This window comes from Haliaeetus albicilla, chromosome 5, assembly GCF_947461875.1.
Source record: "Haliaeetus albicilla chromosome 5, bHalAlb1.1, whole genome shotgun sequence".
NCBI classification, from domain to species: domain Eukaryota; kingdom Metazoa; phylum Chordata; class Aves; order Accipitriformes; family Accipitridae; genus Haliaeetus; species Haliaeetus albicilla.
The window spans coordinates 4,011,223-4,030,236 of NC_091487.1; the positions used below are offsets into that span (position 1 = coordinate 4,011,223).

Genomic DNA, 19,014 nt, shown 5'->3' on the forward strand with positions numbered 1-19,014 from the left:
TCCCTGTACTCTGGTATGGCTGTGTGTGAATGGCCAATGTTGTCTGTCAGTCTCAGAATGAGCAACCTGTGCTAAGGGGGACCCTCTGAGGGCAGGTATCTTTGAGTTTGAAGGTATGAATCTAAACAGTGAAACCATTTTGTACTGTGAGGATCTCTTCTGATGCTGCTTTTTGCTGGAGGATTGTCCAGCAGCTTGTTTACTTTGTAGGAGTTCTGCCTCACTTTGTGTATTCAAGGCAAGTTGACCACGCCTGTGACTTGCTGATCTTTGCTTAGTCACTGATCCTCTGCCTTGTCTTACAGCTTCTGGGAAGGCTTGCTGAGGGGCAGTCCTGCCAAAGCAAGTCTGGGCTCTTGGCCTGTGTGAAGGCTTTTACAAGCAGTTAGCAGATTCTGGTTTGAAAACTACTGCCTGGGTTAAAGCATGCTGCTAGAACAGATGTTGGTGTCACCTGAGGAGGAAATCCTCCTTCAGTAAGTCAGGGCTTGTAGCTGAGCCAGGACACCTGGGTGAGGCTTTGTAGCCTAATAACCTCTTCTGGTGTGGAATAGGAAGGCCCTGGAGTGCTGTGTGTGGGGAGGGTTCACAGCTTCAATGGAGTTGAACCAGTGTTCAGCAGAACTTTGCTGCTGTCTGTCCTCTGCCACCTGTGTTGGTGATGGAGCAGTGCAAATCCTTCAGAAAAAAAATCTCTGAGAAATGTACGATGCTTTAGTTTGGAAATTTTCAGCTTGAAAAAAGGAAGTGTGACTGTTAGCTCCTTAAGAACTACAACTTGTCAGTGTTAAGCTGACTGGCTAAGCATGCAGTGCTGGTTTTGCAGTTGTAGGGTTTATTATGTGCTGTTAACTGACTCTCTGTAAAAGAATGCTTCTGGGGCTGTGGGGAAATACAATCTCAGATGTTTCACCACTTACCCCACGAGGCTACCACAGGGCTGCAGTGGGGTTTGTGGATGTCTGTCTCTTTTTGCACAGCTCCCCAAATACTGCCAGCTGCAAGCTTCTGACAAAATGTGCATGGGAACCAGAACTTCTGCATAAAACTGCTTTCTATTTCAGCTCCCTTGGGAAGGGGTAGAGATGAAACACAGATGGAAGAACACTCTTGATTCATCTAACTATCCCCTGGCAGAGGGACTTGTTCATGTGTAGTCTGGTTCGGTTACCTCACTGGGGTCCTGGTGCTTCCCTGGGGAGGCTGTTTCACAAACTAACTAGCTTCATGACTAAGGATTTTCCACCAATCTTTTTTTTTCATGCCATTACCCCCTGCTGCTGCCTTTACAGTCATTCTGGTCTGTCTGCCTGCTGCCTTGCAGATAACTGCCCCTCAGATTCTAAGGGATTCAGAGATTAGTTTTCCTATATCTATTATTAAGCCTTTTATTTAAAACTTTGTGATATCTGTCTCATTTAGCTTACAGCCAGTAGGTTTTTCAATTACTGTTTGCTTTCTGGGGTTAAATCAAAGGTGGTAATTGGCAGCAGGGGTCCCTCCCTGTGGCCTTAGAGTACCAGCAGAGGTTGAATATTGGGGTTTTTTCCCTTCCCCAGGTTCAGACACAAAGCTGCAGGACCCGGATCTTTGGGGATCCACAGCTGTATGTTCAGGTGCTAAAGTTCCCTTTCCAGCTTAGGGGAAACAGAGTGGAGGAGCTGGAGATCTCTTCCTCATGGGAGGAGAGCTGTTACCCAAAAAATGAAATCCCAAGGAGGAGGTAATGTTACACCACTGGAGTAGCTGGTAGTTATGTTATGGTTGATTTTGGACAAGATCCTTTGTTCCTTTGTTTCCTGGGAGTGGGAGGGTCTTGCTCTTTCCTGTTGAGCCAATTGTACTTTAGATAAATTAACAGGGCTTCAGTTTAGGGGCTGCCTCATGTACTTTAATACCACCTGTTGCTGTTAAATGCTGTTATTTGTGGCATTTTTCTGGTGAACTGTGACAGTTAAAAATACATAAACCTGTGTACTAGGTGTACTTCAGCAGCAGCAGTGTTTGACAGTCCCCAGTCTTGGGCAGTACCAGCTCTACAGCATCTGCCTGCAGTTTGTGGAGTGCGTTTAGTGTGTTTGCCAGCTAATGCTTCCAGGGCCTCTGCTGTTAACAGGCCAGTTCCTGCCCTGCAGCTCACACCCAGAACCCTTTCCTCATGTACACCGAGCCCAGTCTTCCTCCGGAGGAATTCCTGACAGCCTAGCTGTTAACCAGGTGTGGCAGCACCTTTCCCCTCAACACAGAGCTGCTGTAACTGCTGTTTCCATAGGGGTGGTAGCCTGCCAAGGTTGGGAATGTCACCTCTGGTACAGAACAAAGAGCTCTTCAAAGCTAAAGGGATGCTGACAAGCTGGATTCTGCCCAGCAGAGGCATTGTCATGCAGCCACAAACCCAAGCTTTCAACCTAATTCATTTGTTTTACAATGATCTAAGCTGGGTACACAATCACCTGCTCCTCACTTGTGCTAATCTTGTCATAAACTCTTAATGAGGGCCTGGAGCTATTTAGATGGTGTAGGTATCACAGAATTCAAATAATCCACTTTAAAGTAGTGGAAATTCAGAATTAATTAAAACTATGAAAGGCAAGAAAATCCACCTCAGTCATTTGGACCCAGCTGATTTTACACAATTAGTTCAGAGCTGGGGCTCAAGCCACCTTGATCTTCTGTCAGCAGAGCACATCTGGGAGAAGCTCTGCTTTCTCTTAGGGGAGAACACCCCTAAGAAAATGGGGCACCTAGGCCTAACTGCAGGGCAGCTGAAACACAAGTGGCTGCTGAGCAGAAAGTGGGTTAGAAACTCCTGCCTGGCTCCAAGACACACAGGTCTCAGACTATGCCTTGTTCCTGGCAGCCCTGGGCTTGTGTCCATGTCTGGATGCCCACCTCTGGTTGCAGGAGGGGCCCTCGGCTGGGGGTTTGTGGCTGCAGGCAGAGGCTCCACCACCACATTTGCTTTTGAAGACTTGCTTCATCAAAGTCATACCTGCCAAGATGCAAATGTGCATCAGACACATGCTTAAAATCAATATGGGGTCTCAAAAAGTGTTCTTTTCAGTCTAGGGAAAGGAAAACAAAGGTACTTGCAGCAGGCAGTACTGTTCTGAAAGACAACAGGTACATACCTACTCTGGATACCTACTGCTAGGCACAAGGCAGCAATCTGAAGAACAGACCAGATACATTTGGCAGTCTTCATTTATTCAGCTTAAAGATATTTTTTTTTAAAATAATCAATAAATAAAACAGACATCACCAAGGAAACACTATATTGAGTGGAGTACCATCAGGAACATTAAATAGAACCCCCACCACAGCTTAAAGTAGCTCTCCACACCACAATAAAGGAACATTTTGTAAGGCCTAACTGTTCACAGACAAGACTGGCTGTTCTGTACAAACCTTCATTTATTTATAATGCCCTATTCATAGATGTAGGATTTGTCACTCTCGTCGCACAAAACACTACTGTTGAAACCAGAGCTTTGTACGTTACTTGCTTGCCATTGCTGGCAAAAGTGCTAAAATCGTTTACCCAATCTTATAGCAAGAGGGATGCTCCAAAGCAGCAACAATCCCTCAGGACCAGGATGGGAGATTTCTCTGCCAGTTTGCTATGCCATAGGCATAAGCCATTACCAGCAAAACAGCAGCCCACCTGACCCTCAGGAGTTCAAGTACAGCAAGTTGGCCGGGTGTGTTTGGTAAAGCTGAATGCACTGCTGCCAATCACATTCCCATTGAGTACAAGCCAGAGCCCCGCTCAAGATGGGGTGTATTCTGTCTGCCAGATATTCCAGTCTCCCAGTTACCTTTGCCCTGTCACAAACCATTGGGTTATTCTTTTTTCTCACAAAAAAAGTAATTATCCTGAAAACAAAGTTATCAGCTAAAGTGCAGGATCCCTGCAGCGAGAAGTACACATCCATTTTTAGACTCAGAACATCAAGCTTTAGCATAGCCCATGAGGATTCTCCCCTACCCGCACAAATAGTAAATTCAGTTTTGGAAAATAGTGCCTATAAAACTTTAGGTACGCTAACATCAACAGCACTTCAGTGAGCTTTCACAGAAAGAACAGAACAAATGCCCATTCTGTATCACTAATTCTGCATAAGAGAAGCATCATCCCTACCCAAGCTACGTCATCCTTCCGTGAAGTACAGACAGCAGAACAATCCCACGAGCTGTACTTTGGCTACCAAGAAAAGAAGCGCAAACCTTTAGAAAAATACAATGCAAGAAAAAATTTGAGATAAAAATATATACCTTTGGTTAAAAACCATCCCTTTAACAAGAGTCCTTTGTAACTCAGCTAGAACAAAAAAGCTTCACTTAGACTGAACAGTAGTAAAAATTAGTTCTAAGCGCTTATTTCCTAACCCAGAGGACCCTTCTAAAATGTCAGTAATTTTTTTTCCAGGATTTACACATTTCATGTTCATTATTTATAGGGATCATTAATATTTGCAGCAATACTATATAAATTTTCCACGAAGAGAATGTTTGTAGCACAAGCTCCTCCACCAACAGTCTTTAAAAAAAAAAAAAAGACTAGAAGTTCTTAATTAAAGAACCGTTGAAACATGTAGTTTTCTTCAGATACTGAATAGCCAAACTTCTTATAGAAATCAACATTTTTTGGCAGACACTCAAGTGTAATTTTGTAACAGTTCAGTCTCTTACTTAGCAATGTCAGGGTGGACGTTAATCTGAAAAAGACAGAAAACCAACAGTTAAACAGCCCTGAACACTGGGTCAATTAACATTTAATTAGCTAAAGTTATAAGACCAACAATACTGAAGTTTTACAGAACTCTGCATTTTCCTTTACTATACGGGATAGTTGCTATCCCAAGGAAAAAAGAGAACAAAGTACCAGCGTCTCACAGACAATTGTATGTTACAAGAACCTCAGCTTGCACCCTGCCAGCTAGTGATACCTCCTGGCTAAATTCTTTTCACCTGTCTGGCTGGGGAGGCTCTGCCCTGCAGCTAACCTGGAGAGCTAAAATCCTGCACTCAGAGGTCTGGTGAGCGATCTTTGCCAGCTTGTTTGCTGGCACCCATCAGCACAGTAAGGTGGGGGGGCAGAAAGCAACTCAGTAAGGGCCTGCCACCCTGCCTGCTGTGGAATGGCCAAGGTGGTGAAATACTTACAGTTTACCAAGCTGCCTTCCTCTGCACTCCCCGCTTACGACAACATCTTCTATCCTTCCTCTCTGTGAAAATACAGGCAAATGTTAGTCAAACAGAACACTGCTGTGCGAATTTTCTGCTGTCTGTTTCGATACAACTCCTCCAGTGGTCAACATGCTCGGAATGCCCCTTCCAGCACCCAGCAGGAGCTGCAGTCCCACCACAGCCCTTCCCCGCTGAGGGATTTCTGTCTCTCTAGCTCCCTGTTTTCACACGTCTAGCTGGGACTCCACAGCAGTGAGATCCTCAGCCATCTGCTCTGTCAGAACCAAGTCTGACTAGTTCAAAAGCTCACTGGGAAGGAGAATGGGACAGACATCAAATTGCTCTTTTTCCTTAAGAAAAGCCAAAGTTTCCTTTTACTATTTAGCTGAGCAACCAAGGATGGGAGATATTTTTAAGATGCCTTTGTCACTGACTCAGCAGAAGGTACTTTGTCACACAGTAACACCATAAAAATAACATTCATGGAGTCAAGGGGACAGGATCTTTTCCCTCACAGCTGCAGCGGGAGAATATACCTTTGCACAGGAGTGAGTGAACTTGTGTTCTATCACCAGCGTTGCTGTAGCAACAATCTGTCCAAGATTTGTGTCTTCTACGACAGTAACGTAGTAATCTCCAGATCTCTTCATGTGCTCAAAGGTTTCTGTGGGAGCAGGCAGACAGCAGAACAGTCACCATGAATCTCAGATTAAATTGCTCTGAAGTCTAACACTTGCAACAGATTCTGAACGCAGATCACTGCAGGGTTCAGGATCACAAGGAAGATGCACCCAAGACCCCAGAACCTGAAAGCCCCAGAGTCAGCCTAACCAGACAGAACCAGGAAAAAGCAGAAATTAAATGCCTTTTCCTCAGCTGCCAAGAGAGCCCTCCTTCCCCAGAGTCTCTGCAGATGGGCACTATGATGATGGTGGCAGCACCTCTTAAGTTTTCTTAAATCTCAGTCAAACCAGTGAAGCAAGCTCAGGTTCGCTGTTAAGCTATGATCAAAGGCAAGCCTCTGCCTCGCTACTGGTGCTGCATTAATTCAGCCAAAACAAGCCATCACCCAGTAGTCCCTTCTGCCAGGCGTCTAAAGCTCAGTCTCAAAAGCAGGTATACAATTTAGGCCCATCCCAGCCAAGAAACCCTTTGGGATAGTTGCAACTGGATCCAACACTGAGTGCCAAAGGCTGCCTCAGGGGACCTGAACTACTAAATCCCTCTGGCATCAGGCAGTTGGGAGCCTCACAGCCAAGTGGATTTGCTGTCAGCATCAGTATCCTCTGGTTCCCAGCAACCTCTATGGAAATGCCAAGAAATAATGATATACTTACTGATAAACTGCTCTGGGCTTGCAACTCCAGTTTCAGTCAGCTGACCCAGAACTTTAAAAAAGCCTGTTATAAAAAAAAAGGGGGGGGGCAGGGGGGAACAACAACCCTCAGTGAGGGAGAGAGACACACAAAGAGCTCCAAATAGCACAGAACAACCTGACACAGCTCTTTGGAGAGTTAACATCCCCATGGCACCATGCAATTCAGTCATATGTAAAAGCCTGCGCTCTGCAGTTGTAGAGCTAGACCGCAATCTTAAAATCAAACTCCCACCTTGAGCGCTGCTGAAGGATCAGCTAATGCATCAGCAGCAAACTGCAGCTTGAACTGAAGAAGTCTTCATGCACTAAGAATAATATGCTGGTTCACATTACTTTTGTATTAAAAGGAACAGTATGAACAACTGTACTCCCTCTCTAAAGCTGTGGTGAGTAGGAAGCTGTGGATTATTTGGAAGATTTTACTTGAATTTTAAGACTGGTTTTGAGGTTATTAAAACAGTAAAACCAATTTTGAGGGTCACCCAACACAGCACGACCAATCCATGGTGCCAAGTGCTCAAATTCCTTACTGATAAAAATAACCCAAATCAGATAAAATGAGCAATCCTGATCTATTGAGAGATCATGCAGAAATACATATGATCTAGTTCAGCACCTAGCTTTCATTTGGGATGATCATTAAACAGGATTCTACCTCGATTTAAATCAGCTGTGCAAAGTGGTCTCAAAACTAGGCCATCTCCTGGTTCTAAAGGAGAAATAGCAGGAGAAAATGTCGTCGTGTTCTCGCTCCAGTCAAGTTCATGCAGAATATTTGGGTCAAACATCGGTGTGTCATCAGGCATCACAGTTGCAACAGGCATCATGGCTGCAACAGGTGTTCTGGAACAGAATGCACATGGGTAAGGAACATTTTGGTTTGTTCTTGCTTTAATCTCTAAATATGCCATTTCCCCTGGTTATATCATGCCACGTGATGTTTCTCAGGGACGCAAAGAAAGGTGAATGAAACCAGAACTGCTGTTCACTTTATCTGCAATTGAAGCTCCTCAGCCTTCACTGGACTAGGCCGCTGGGTTAAACACAAGAGCGCATACCCCAACACCGCACACGTTATCTAAAGTCAACACACGTGGCACTTTTATGTTCATCTGGGCAGTTTTTTCTCTTGGAAAAAAACCAAACAGATAAGACATCAACTGGGATATTTAACCTCAATAGCCCTCTGAAAAGGAAAGCATCTCGCACTCTCAAGAAACCTCCCTAACATACTGTTTACTGAGTATAGAGGAAATCATTTGCATTAGTGTTCCATTTAAAACTGGCGGCAGGAATAGTACACTTTTTTCAAACAGTCCCATCACATAAATATTTAGTATCTCAGCCAAGAGGCACTCCATCACACATAGGAAAACACAGATGATATGACAGCCTGCACACACGCTTACAGCCTGTACTGCGTTTCTAATGCAGTTGTGTTTGCTCGGTATATTTACAAAACCTAATGCCATCTCAGCTGTAAAGCACAGCGGCTCATTGTCCATTAACAGGTAAAATGCAGAACTGCCAAGATGATGGTGAGACACTTGTTAATGATTAAAGAAAGATCTGGGAATTATCCCTAATTCTGAATAATACACAAGAGGAAGCAAAGGGATATATTTTCCTAATCGCTAGACACAGGAAAATAATTCTTACTTTGTCACCTGTGGAATACCTGGTCAGGCTTCTGGTATGAACAGAGCATATCGTGGGAACTTCTCCTAAGTTCTTTATACAATTTCAAATTAACTTAGTTGCACCATAAAAGCTATGGTAGTTGCACGCTGTTGGACAGGCCAAATAAACATCAGAAAGAAAAATGTATTTGGGATGAATACTTCTCAAAATAAGACATTTTACAGCCCTGTTAAGCTGCCCAGAGAAAGTACAGAGGATGTTAGCTGTGAAGCATCTCAGCATAACTGCAGCATTTGAGCCTCAAAACTGAAGGTGGCTCTGGAAACGCAACTGAAAAAGCTTCCTTCAAAAAAGAAAAAAAAGCAACCACAAAAATCTTTTTTTATGCCACCTGCTGGTATACACTGGCCTTTAAATCCCCATTCTCATCTCAATCTTGCATATAAAAGTAAAAAAATTGCTGTTACAGCAATTAAACAACAATACAAATTCTCATCCCACATGAATTTTCAAAATGAAACAGTGGGAAAAACAAAGTACAAAGAAAAACATTTCCATAGATGGAAGAGTCAGAGGTGAGAATCCAGGTCTTCTGAGTCCCAGTCCTGAGCTTTAGCGATCAGATCATGCCGTTATGTGCAGAGAACTGCAAGCCCATCGCCAGTGTATTAATTATGTCACTGCTAAGCAAAACCGAAGTCTCCCTGGTTCCAACAATACACTTGGTATCTCTGTTCCTAGATCTCAATTATTCTAACATTGCCGTTACCCTGTCCCGTTACAAAGCCTTCCTAGAATTCATGAGTGTTCATAACAACATTCAAATAGTGTACTGTACAGCATAAGATGAATTAATTTCAGCTCAGGCTTACAGAATACCAAGCACACACAACAATAGAAAAACACATGAAGGAAATAAAATTTTTGATGCTTTTCAAGCAGTTAGTGACAAACTAAGAGTGATTCTTCAAACTACATCCAGCACAGCTGGAGCAGGAAGAAGTTTGAAGCTTCGCCCATTTTCTGGAGTCAGGAATATGACTTACTCGATAGAAATGCAGTGGCCAATTAAAAAAAGGATCAATGTACGGTGAGGGAGAAGAGCTCCGGCCTGTTTCAATGGGTTGCCGGTTTCCCCTCCAGGCCTGCTGACCTTACTCCACGACCAGGTGCTGGCCCTGGTACACACCTGAAGTCTCCCCCGGAGCATCCCAGGCTCCCCACCCGTGTCAGGAGTGGGACAGGGTCCTGCCAGTGCCCACGGGACACGTTCTACCCCCCTCACCCATCCCACCTCCCTCTGCTCCGCTCTCTTCTGGAAAACCGGTGCAGAGGGAGCACGGTATGCCGGGGGTGCCCCCTGAGACGAGCTGCCTGCCCAAGGGGACCCCCCGGGTGCTCGGTCAGAATTCTGCCGGCTCCCCAGTGTCGGGGGACAGGGCGACAAACCCCGGCCCTGCCCCGAGGGGGGCGAGAAACAGCCCTGCACGGCCCCTCGGTGGGGTCCCCTCAGCTGAAACAGCCCCCTCCGCGGTCCCTCAGGGGGTCCCCTCAGCTGAAGCAGCCCTGGGGGGGGTGGGACCCCCCGCAACCCCTCGAGGGGATCCCCTCACCCTCCACGCAGCCCCTCAGCGGGGTCCCCTCACCTCACCCAGCCCCTCGGGGGGTTCTCCACACCCCCTCACCCCCAGCCCCTCAGGGGGTCTCCACACCCCCTCACCTCGCCCCCAACCCCTCGAGGGGGGGGTCTCCACAGCCCTCACCTCACCTCACCCCCGGTTCCTCGGGGGGTCTCCACACCCCCTCACCTCAGCCCTAGCCCCTCAGAGGGGGGGGGCGTCTCCACATCCCCTCAGTCCCTCGGGGGGGGGGGGGGGGGTCTCCACAGCCCTCACCTCACCCCCGGCTCCTCGGGGGGTCTCTACACCCCCTCACCTCAGCCCTAGCCCCTCGGGGGGGGGGGTCTCCACATCCCCTCATCCCCAGCCCCTCGGGGGGGGGTCTCCACAGCCCTCACCTCAGCCCCGGCCCCTCGGGTGGTCTCCACACCCCCTCACCTCACCCCCAACCCCTCGAGGGGGGGGTCTCCACAGCCCTCACCTCACCTCACCTCACCCCCGGCCCCTCGGGGGGTCCGCCCCGCCCGCACTCACCCGCGCACGAGGCCGCGGCGCCAACTGCCGCCCGCACCGGCTCCGCCGCAGGCGCCGCACGGACGTGGCAGGGGGGGAGGAGGCGGGACCCGGCACGCACGCACGCCAGCGCGCAACCAATCGCCACCCGCCGGCCCCGCCCCATCTCCGAACGCTCGGATCTCCGGGCCTCCCCCACGCCGGCCCGGCGACTTTCGGGAACAGCCCCGCCCCCGTGCAAGGATTGGACGGTGGGCGGTGTGACCGCGCCCCCTCTCTGGAAGAGGCCCCGCCTCTTGTCGCGCGTCGCGCTCTCGGTCGCGGAGCCGGGGTAAAATGGCGGGCGGCGGGCGGGCGTCGCTGCCGCTGCCCGGCCTCGGCGTTCCCGCGGAGCACCCCCCTGCCCCGTCGCCCTTCCCTCCTCTCCCCGACCTGAAGGGCCGTTTCACCCTGGCAGTGGCCCCGATGGGGTCGGCGGGAGGAAGGACGAAGGCCAGCGAGGCCGGCCGAGCCTCAGGGGCGTGAAGGCTGAGGCGTTTGCCCTGACAGGGTTTTGACGCCTGAAAGAAAATCCCTTCGCCTCCCCGAACTGGCATCCCCCCAGGAGCGAGGCGGGTGGCTGGGGAGCGGGCAGTGTCCCTCGGCAAAGGGAATGATTTCTCCTTTAGTGGGGCATGAGGAGCCCTGCTCCTGGCAGCGCGGTGCAGGAGGGTGGGTTGCTGGATCGCACCTTCCTCTCATCCGTGCCTGCTTTCTCTTTACAGCTTGGCAGGTATTTTTTTTTTCAGCCAGCTGCCTTTCCTGTAAAGCTTTCCCTATTTTGGGGGGGCTGACTGCAGGACTTGGTTCTGGGAGAAAGGTAAAACTGAGGCCCAGACCACATGAGGTCGGTGAAGATCCCTACGACGCTTTTCAGAAGCAGCGGATCACTAGGCAGCTTGCAGGGTGTAATTGCTGGCTGCTCTGCATACGTTTCCCTGTGTTTTCACTGGGGTTTGGCCTCTGGAGTTCCTCTGGGAAGCTGCTTGGTGGCTTTGGAGGGCTGCTCACTTTAATCCAGAGCTGGCCACAGCCCAGGAGGGGCTCGTGGGTACCTGCGGAGGGGTGAAAGGGCTAAACAAAGGTTCTTCTTTTTCCTGAGGAATTGCAGGTGGCAGCAGCTTTCACCATGAAAGCATCCCTCGCTTTGATAATTTTAATCTCTGGGGGATTATTTTTGGAGGCTCCATCACTCCCCTTGGTCCCCTGCTGTCCTGTGCTGGGATGGGTCTTGTTCAGCCTCCAAGGCTGGCAGGGTGCACGAGTGAGGGTTTTTCTTCCTTTTCAATAAAAAAGACAATCAACTTGGAGATCATCTTGAGAGACTGTTTTATAAAAGGCATGCATGTAGCAGGAGGCCTGCTGAACAAGATAATTATACAATGTGCTTCTGAGACATGATTTTCATTTTCCATGTTTCTTCCCCCTGTTACTTTACCCTCAGAATGAATCACTCTCTGTTACCATGGAAACAATCAACATTACTTAGTTTTTACTTCTTCGGGCCGGAGTGACCAGATGACACACGCCAACCCCCCTGGGCTCAGGCACACCCAAAGTCTGGGGGCGATGCTCGCCCCAAGCTTGTCCAGCAGAGCCAGGGCTGGGGGCTTCGCGGGTGAATCACCGTGACTATTGACCTTTTATTGCAAGGAAAAGGCATGAACTGGGTGTGAGCTTTCCCCTCCTGTCCCTTCTCTGTTTCCTTTGTTTTGAGGGATTAAGAGGACTGGGAAGGTTCCATCCATGCTAAAAAATGAACACCATATCTTGCTTCTGTGCATGAAAAGAAACTGGGAAGTGCTGCTTTGACTGGTTAAACGGGGAAACTGGGAGTGCAGTCACATTTCCACTGGGTGAAAAATGACAGACGAGGGTTTAGCTTAACTCCCTCCATGGTGCCTTTTCCTTCCTGGAAAGATTTTACAGATGCGAGGTAGATTTTGCATTTTACCTAAGTAACTGTGAAAAGTCGTGACTTTTAAAAAGTAAAATCATGCCATAACAAGGCCGTGACCACATGGGGTCAGCCCAGCTCTCCCCAGCGAGACTCAGAGCAGAGGTCCTGGACCTGCACAGGGAATACCGCATGTTTTGGACAAGCCTTATCCAGATACATCCTCACAGTTTCTGGCAATCGGTCGTGTAGAGACATCCTGACCCAGAACATACATCTGGCCCGTGGTATTTAATAGCTGAACAGTGCTATCCTCTGTGTGTGTGTCTCAGCTTCTGACCTCCAGAGCTCCTAAATGTGCTGCAGTGTAATGTTGCAGAATGACGAGAAAATCCTTTGGTTTGGTTAAACCTCTTGCCCTGCCCCAGCAGGGCCGTTTTGGTTAGTCCTGGAGACCAGTCCTGTCCTGTTTACCACCACAGGTACTGACTTCAGCTTGGCTTGAGGATAGAAACCCTTCTGCCCGTGGATTTTGTAGCAGCGTGGGTCTAAACCAGAGCAGGGAAATGATCTGGATGGAAGAACCTTCCCAAGGAAAGGTGAATTTGCCAGGCTGTGGGCAGAGGTGGGAATAGATCCTCTTCAGCTGGATTTGCAAGCAGAGAGCAAAGAAACCTGCCCTGACGGAGGGGCTTAAGCTGAACACTGCCTCTATCAGCGCCTCCGAAACCTTCTTCCATTTCAGGAACCCAGAGATGTTTTGGAGAAGGGCCACTGTCGCGAGGGGATTAGCCTCTCACAAAGATTTAATCTTTACACCCTCCCAGGGCCCATCCAAAACCCTCTGGCAAAACCTGGGCCAACCGTGCAGGCAGGGCAGAATGGAGCCAGCGGGTTTTCAACCACCCCCATCCCTGCGTGGAAAGTTTTAAGCTTTTTCTCTAATTTTAATCACATTGGAAGAAGATGGCGGTGCTTTTAAGGGTTTTTAAAGAAGAGGTGGGCAGCGGGGAAGGACTGGGTTAATGTACCCAGCAAGGGGAAACTGGATCACTTTGTGAAGGCTCCTGAGAGTCCACGCACGAAACAGGCTTCGCTTCTTACCAAAAGCTTGGCGAAAGGCACGTGGCTGCTGCTGAGCTCTCACATCTCCTTGAGACACCTCCAAGTCCCACGCAGTGGCTTTTTAAAGGTCAAGTGATTAGGGCCAGTGAGGATTCACAGCAGCCAACAGATAAATCTCCCCGGTACCTCTGAGGCCAGGATTTGGTTGCTGATGAGCAAGGGGAAAGTTGAAATGACACATTTCCACTTGTGTCACGGATGCGTTCATCTCCTCTCCACCAGTTCCACTCCAGTATATTTTGTTGCAGATTAAAAAAAAAAAAAAACAACAGGAAAGTGATATCCTCTGGCTGCTCCATATTTGCCAGCGCTGGAACAAGGCAGTCACAAGGCAGGGAAACTGCAAATTCGTGATCGCGGGACAGTCAGAAAGATGGGAAGGGAGCCATGCACTTGCTTGATGTAAATGTCTGAGTCTGAAACACACCCTGCTTTATGAGGAGAGAAAAAGCACTCGCCTTTCCTTTGGCCGTATGACACAAGGCAGTAAGAACGAATAAATCCTTGCCACAATAAAATTGTTTACATTCTGTTTTGGAAACAGATGCTTGGGGCTCAGTATACGTAGGGACCAGCCTCTTTGATTCTTTTTAACCTCTCATAGATCAGGCTGTATCCAGCCACCAGTAAATCCCAAATGGTGGAAACACCTGCAGAAGAACTGCATAAACCAGCTCTGGGCACCTGGATTTCACAGAGGACCCAGCACCCGGTTAACCCCCATCTGTCTGCCAGAGGAAAGAAAGATGCTGCCGTGTGTCCCCAAATGTTGCCCACGGGTGGACAACAAGAAACTAAATACCCGCTCGAACTTAGTAAAGTCATAGCGGAAACCTGGCACTCTTTGGCAAAGCTCTGCCGCCATCCAGATGGCCGCCTGGGACCTGGAAATGGTATTTCTTTGGGATTTACGATAACGCCAGTGCAGTTATGAAAGGAGAAGTGCATCTGGACTGTGTCTACCTCGCTGGAAATAATTATCCCATCCTTAGCCAAGAAGCCAAATACAATTTAATTGCAGGGGAAGGGGAAGCGTTAGGAACCGCAGGTGTGTCACAGCCCCCTGCGCCAGCTGTCACTTTCAGAGGGGAGCAGAGGCCACCCCTTGCAGAGGCAGCCCCAGCCTGCCATCCACAGAGGCTGGAAGAAGTGTGTGTTCAGTGTCTTCAGGTTTTCTCATCTGCCCATGGCCCAGAAACACTTTTTTTTTTAATGGAGAAAATCCCCACCTGAGGCTAAGAGCATCACGCCTCATTCATACTCAAGTATCCCGGCTCAGAGTCCAAGTCAGGGCTTAAAAAACATGCAAAAGCAGCTCCAGCAAGAAACTTAATTTCTGCTGTCGCCCTCCTTTGGATGTGGCTATTTTATGAGAAGTAAAATAGTAGCAACTCACCCGAAAAAAATTGGAGCTGGGATCAGATCAAGCACAGATCTGGCCTTGAGCTGAGAAATGGGGAAGACAGCCTCAATGGTACTTCTGATCCCAAAGTGTCCTGAGCCTGCGTGCAGCAGGTACGAGGGTGCGTTGCAGGTAACTCCAGAGATTTGCGGTCCCTGCAGGTAGAAGGACGTTTTCGCATCAGCAGCAGGCAGAGCACTCTGGATGGCAGATCTCCCCAACCTTCCCGTACAAAATGAGCGCACTGTGGATTCGATAAGCCATTTTCTGTGGATGGATTAGTGAGTAAATAACAGCTTTTACCTTTTTCCCTTCCACCAAATACAAGCCGGTGGTGCCAAGATGGCATTTGTCTAGTGACTGTCTCTGCAAACACGCTGTCTTACCCAACGTCCCATCAGTGGGCCAGTTAAGGAGGACCTTCCTCTATTTCCCAAAGGTCGTATTTCTATGTCAATTAAATTAAGGATCGAAGCTTCCTCAGAGGAAATACAGCCCTGATCTCTTGTCCTCCCCTGCCATGGATGCTGGGGGATACATTTAAGGGACAAAACGGGCCTCTCTGCAGCTGTGGGGTAGCTGGGGTTTGAGCACGGGTAAGTGTCCATCCTGTACCATCAGGTCATCTAAAACCTGAAGACAATATTGCCGCCCTGTCGGGATGAGCAGCGGGAAGGGCTTTGGAGAGGAGCTGTAGGCAGGAGGGAGATCTCCCACCCTGCTTGTACGTGAGTCCCAGCACGGCAGCTCTGTGGACACCCCGGCTGAAGGCGGCCCCGGCAGAAAAACCTCAGCGTGTCCCTCGGCAGCCGGCTGGCGGGACAAAGCGTGCAGCAGTTTGGAAGTAAGTGGTTAACAACCAGCTGAGCTGGGAGCAAGGGGAGGCTCTACCCAGCCATGCCGGACCCTGCATCGCACTGGGGAACATGGGGCTGGGAAGAAGCACACCCCAAATCCGAGCAGGCAGAGGACGATATTGCTACGCGAGCCGCGCGGCAAGCTTGGTCTCTGTTTACCCATTACAGTGGAAATGCTTTATCTTCTGCCTGGGCCGCACTGTGTGAGCAGTGATAAGAGGCGGTTGTTAAACAGAAGCTGAAGCTGATGTTCCCTTGGTCTCCAATTTCCAAGGTTACAGAGAAGAAAAAAAACAACTGCTGGCTGATTCCCATGCCCAGAGCCAGCACGGTGCGGGCAGGAGTCCCGCGGGAAGGGCAACGGGGCTGAAGTGAGCGGAGCTTGAAAGAGACTGAACAGCCGGTTGACAAAGGTGGGGGCCTGGGAAGAGCGGGAGGAGAAAATACGGGAGTTTCTCAGAATTGTGTGGTGGTGACTGCTGGCTGCCGGCTCACGGCTGGAGAGGATCAGCAAGGCCGTGAAAACTTCAATAGGTTGCTAATGTCTCTGCATGGACTGTGCTGAGGGGGGCTGCTCCTGCGTGGTCCCCCCACCTCCCCTGCCCGGGGTGATGGTCCTCCTCCAGCTCTTCCTGGGCTCTGGGCTGGCCGGACACCAACCAGACCTGGTGGCAGCTGGTGAGTGCTGGGAAAAGGTACCGCAGCTTGTGCCAGTGGCTTCACCCTGACCATCCATCCATACTTCATCCTTCCTTCCTTCTCTCCTTCCTTCCATCCGTCCATCCATCCATCCATCCATCCCTGGGTGTATTTGCATCCTCCATCCCTCATCCTTTAGTGCTGAGGTTCAGCCCGATGCAGCCACAAGTGGGGAGAGCAGTCCCAAATTTTTCTCTGATGGAACCCCCTCCTCCCATTGCATGTGGTGGGGAGACTGTGGCCAACCTACCCCCAGCTCTCCGTCCTGGCTGGAGATGGGCAGACGGTCTGGATGAGACAGGAGGTGCTTCCCAGCTCTCATTATCTCCAGCCAAACTGCAGATGGATCTGCTACTGAAAAAAAAGAGAAATGAAAGCAAGCCAGAGCACGTGGTTGCAGAGAACAAACTCCCAGATTTGGGGGGTATTTTAGCACTGGGTGTATCGGAGCGCTGGGAGGGAGACTGTGACAAGATATGTGTTTGCTCTGATTTCCCCACCAGTTTTGAACTGTGTGGCCCATCTACAGAGATGTCCGTGCCCTAGGAGGTGATGGGGAGGAGTGAAACTCCAGGTATCAGCAAGGAAATAACAACAGAGGGAAATGCCCTGAATGAAGGACTCAGAGAGTCACCCGTGGGGTGGCCGCGAAGCTTAAGTGAGACCAGTGAGTGGCAACTGGTCCTGGGGGTTGAAAGGGACAGCTGGGCTTTCAGATCTGAGCTGGCCGTGGGCTCACAGAGAACTGATGGTGGCTGAAACACCCGTGGGACCGAGCATCGTGCGATACTCGCTCTGGTGTCCCAGGGCCACCTGCAGCAGAGCGATCTCTGTGTCCAGGCAGCCATCCCTCCTTGGTCCTAGCCGGCAGGCGATGGGCAACGTGCTTGGCTGTGCCGTGGTCGCCTGTGGCCCATCTTGCCCAGCCATCCCTTTTCCCTCTAGGTGGAGTTATTACACATCAAATTTCAGCTTGCTTCATGTCTGGACGCACTCCCGCAGCCGGCAGATGACGAGGTCCCTGCCATTCTGCCTGCATCCCCATTGCCCGGGCGCTTCCTCGGAATTTAACGACCTGAGTTTAACGAAGCCCAGTGTATCTTGGAGGGCTTATGCCTGCGTTGCATGTGTGGAACAGGAAGAATGAGCTGTGCTTTGGATGTGCGTGGGCAGGGGAAGGACGGGGGTCACTCCAAATGAAATGAGAGTGATAATGCAGGGACGTACCATGGGCTCCGTGGGGCATCGTCCTTTAATTCTGCTTTACGAGCTTCTCCTCCTTCCTCTTACCTTGTGGTATGGTTGGAGGGGAGGCAGGAAATCCTGCAGGGCTATTTTTGAACTCTGGATTAATTAATGGCATCGTTAATGGGCGGGGATTGACTTGAAGGACAATTTGGGAGGCGTCGGTTCCAGATGTGCTCATTCCCAGGCTGTGTGGACATCTGAGATAGCGCAGGGTTCAGCTGCGGATGTGGGGGGAGCACTCGGGGTCAGACTCTGCACCACGCTGTGCCCAGGGGCACATCCAGCCTCGGGGTAGCATGGCCCTTCGTCTCCACTGCTGCAGGGCTGGGAGGGTCAGTCCACTCATCTTTTAGGTCATGGAAATTATTTTCTTTTTCTTTTTTTTTTGCAACTCTGCAAAAAAGAAAAATGTTAAAAGTGCTCGCCTAGTGCTCTCCCTGATGCTCAGCTCGTTCCCCCACCAGCGACATTCCCTGCTCTCAGGGTCTCTTCCAGGATCCGGCATTTCGGTGCTTTTGAAGATTTAACACCCCTCTCCCTCCACCCCCCCGCCCCGTCATTTCCCCATCAGTCTCAGACATGTTCCCATCCGCTCCTCCTGTTTATGGGAAGGGGAAAAATCATTCAGGAGATAAAACAGCCGGTCCCGGCCATCACCCGGACCCTGCGGTGGGGCAGCTTGCCATTAAGTTCAAGGGGAGCCCCTCGGTTATAAGGCTGTGTCCTTTGAAGCGCCTGACACATGATTTTCAGCTGTGAGACGATGTGAATCAGATGTGGTCCTTCCAGATGGCCGCCCAGGATGGAGCACAGCATGGACGGGGGCTGGGGGTGGCCTGGGGACAGCTCTGTCCCTCCGACAGGATGGGCAGGGATGGGGACACCTTGGGGTCTGGGCTGGCTGAGGGCATTTTTATTGTGTGTTTGCTTTGGGGGGGCATCTCGGGATGTTTCTTGTTGTGGGGGGAGCCAGGCGAAGAGGAAGGGCTGATCTGATCACTGGGCCAGGACCCAAGCTCTAGGCAGGGACCTCTCCTGTTTGGGTTGTGTTTGGTCTCAGATCTGTTGCAGTGGCCCCCCTCATCCTGCTCTGCTTGAGCCTGTGCGTGACTCAAGCTCCCAGCGTTACACCTCGAGCCTTTCCAAGACTTTCTGGACTGCTTCTTTCCAGGTTTACCATTCCTGAGAACCCTCCTCACCCTTGCTGCCTCATCAGGGCAAAAGCAAAACACCCAAAACTCTTTCCTCAAGGTCATCGATAGCGAACAGCAGCTCTTTGCCCTCCTGCCTAAATCCGCTGAGAGCCTTTAGGGAAACCAGGAACCCGTTTTTTTCCCAAGTGTCCCATGTGAGATCCGGCCATCCCTGCCACCTGGGAGAGACAATACACACATTTACTGTGGGAG

At 49.9% G+C, this 19,014-nt stretch overlaps 1 protein-coding gene and 1 long non-coding RNA gene across 2 annotated transcripts; both read right to left on the reverse strand.

The window, feature by feature from the left end:
- Positions 1-3,186: 3,186 nt before the first annotated feature.
- On the reverse strand, positions 3,187-10,513 carry GNPNAT1 (glucosamine-phosphate N-acetyltransferase 1). Its single transcript, XM_069783089.1, has 6 exons — positions 10,363-10,513; positions 7,224-7,411; positions 6,528-6,590; positions 5,727-5,854; positions 5,167-5,228; positions 3,187-4,718 (listed from the first exon to the last, which is right to left on the reverse strand). The coding sequence occupies exons 2-6, from the start codon at positions 7,393-7,395 to the stop codon at positions 4,571-4,573; spliced, it is 573 nt and encodes a 190-aa protein (XP_069639190.1). The 5' UTR covers positions 7,396-7,411; positions 10,363-10,513; the 3' UTR covers positions 3,187-4,570.
- Positions 10,514-11,640: 1,127 nt separating this feature from the next.
- On the reverse strand, positions 11,641-18,416 carry LOC138685365 (uncharacterized). Its single transcript, XR_011324584.1, has 3 exons — positions 17,651-18,416; positions 16,611-16,711; positions 11,641-14,959 (listed from the first exon to the last, which is right to left on the reverse strand). It is a non-coding gene; the product is annotated as an uncharacterized lncRNA (long non-coding RNA).
- Positions 18,417-19,014: the final 598 nt, after the last annotated feature.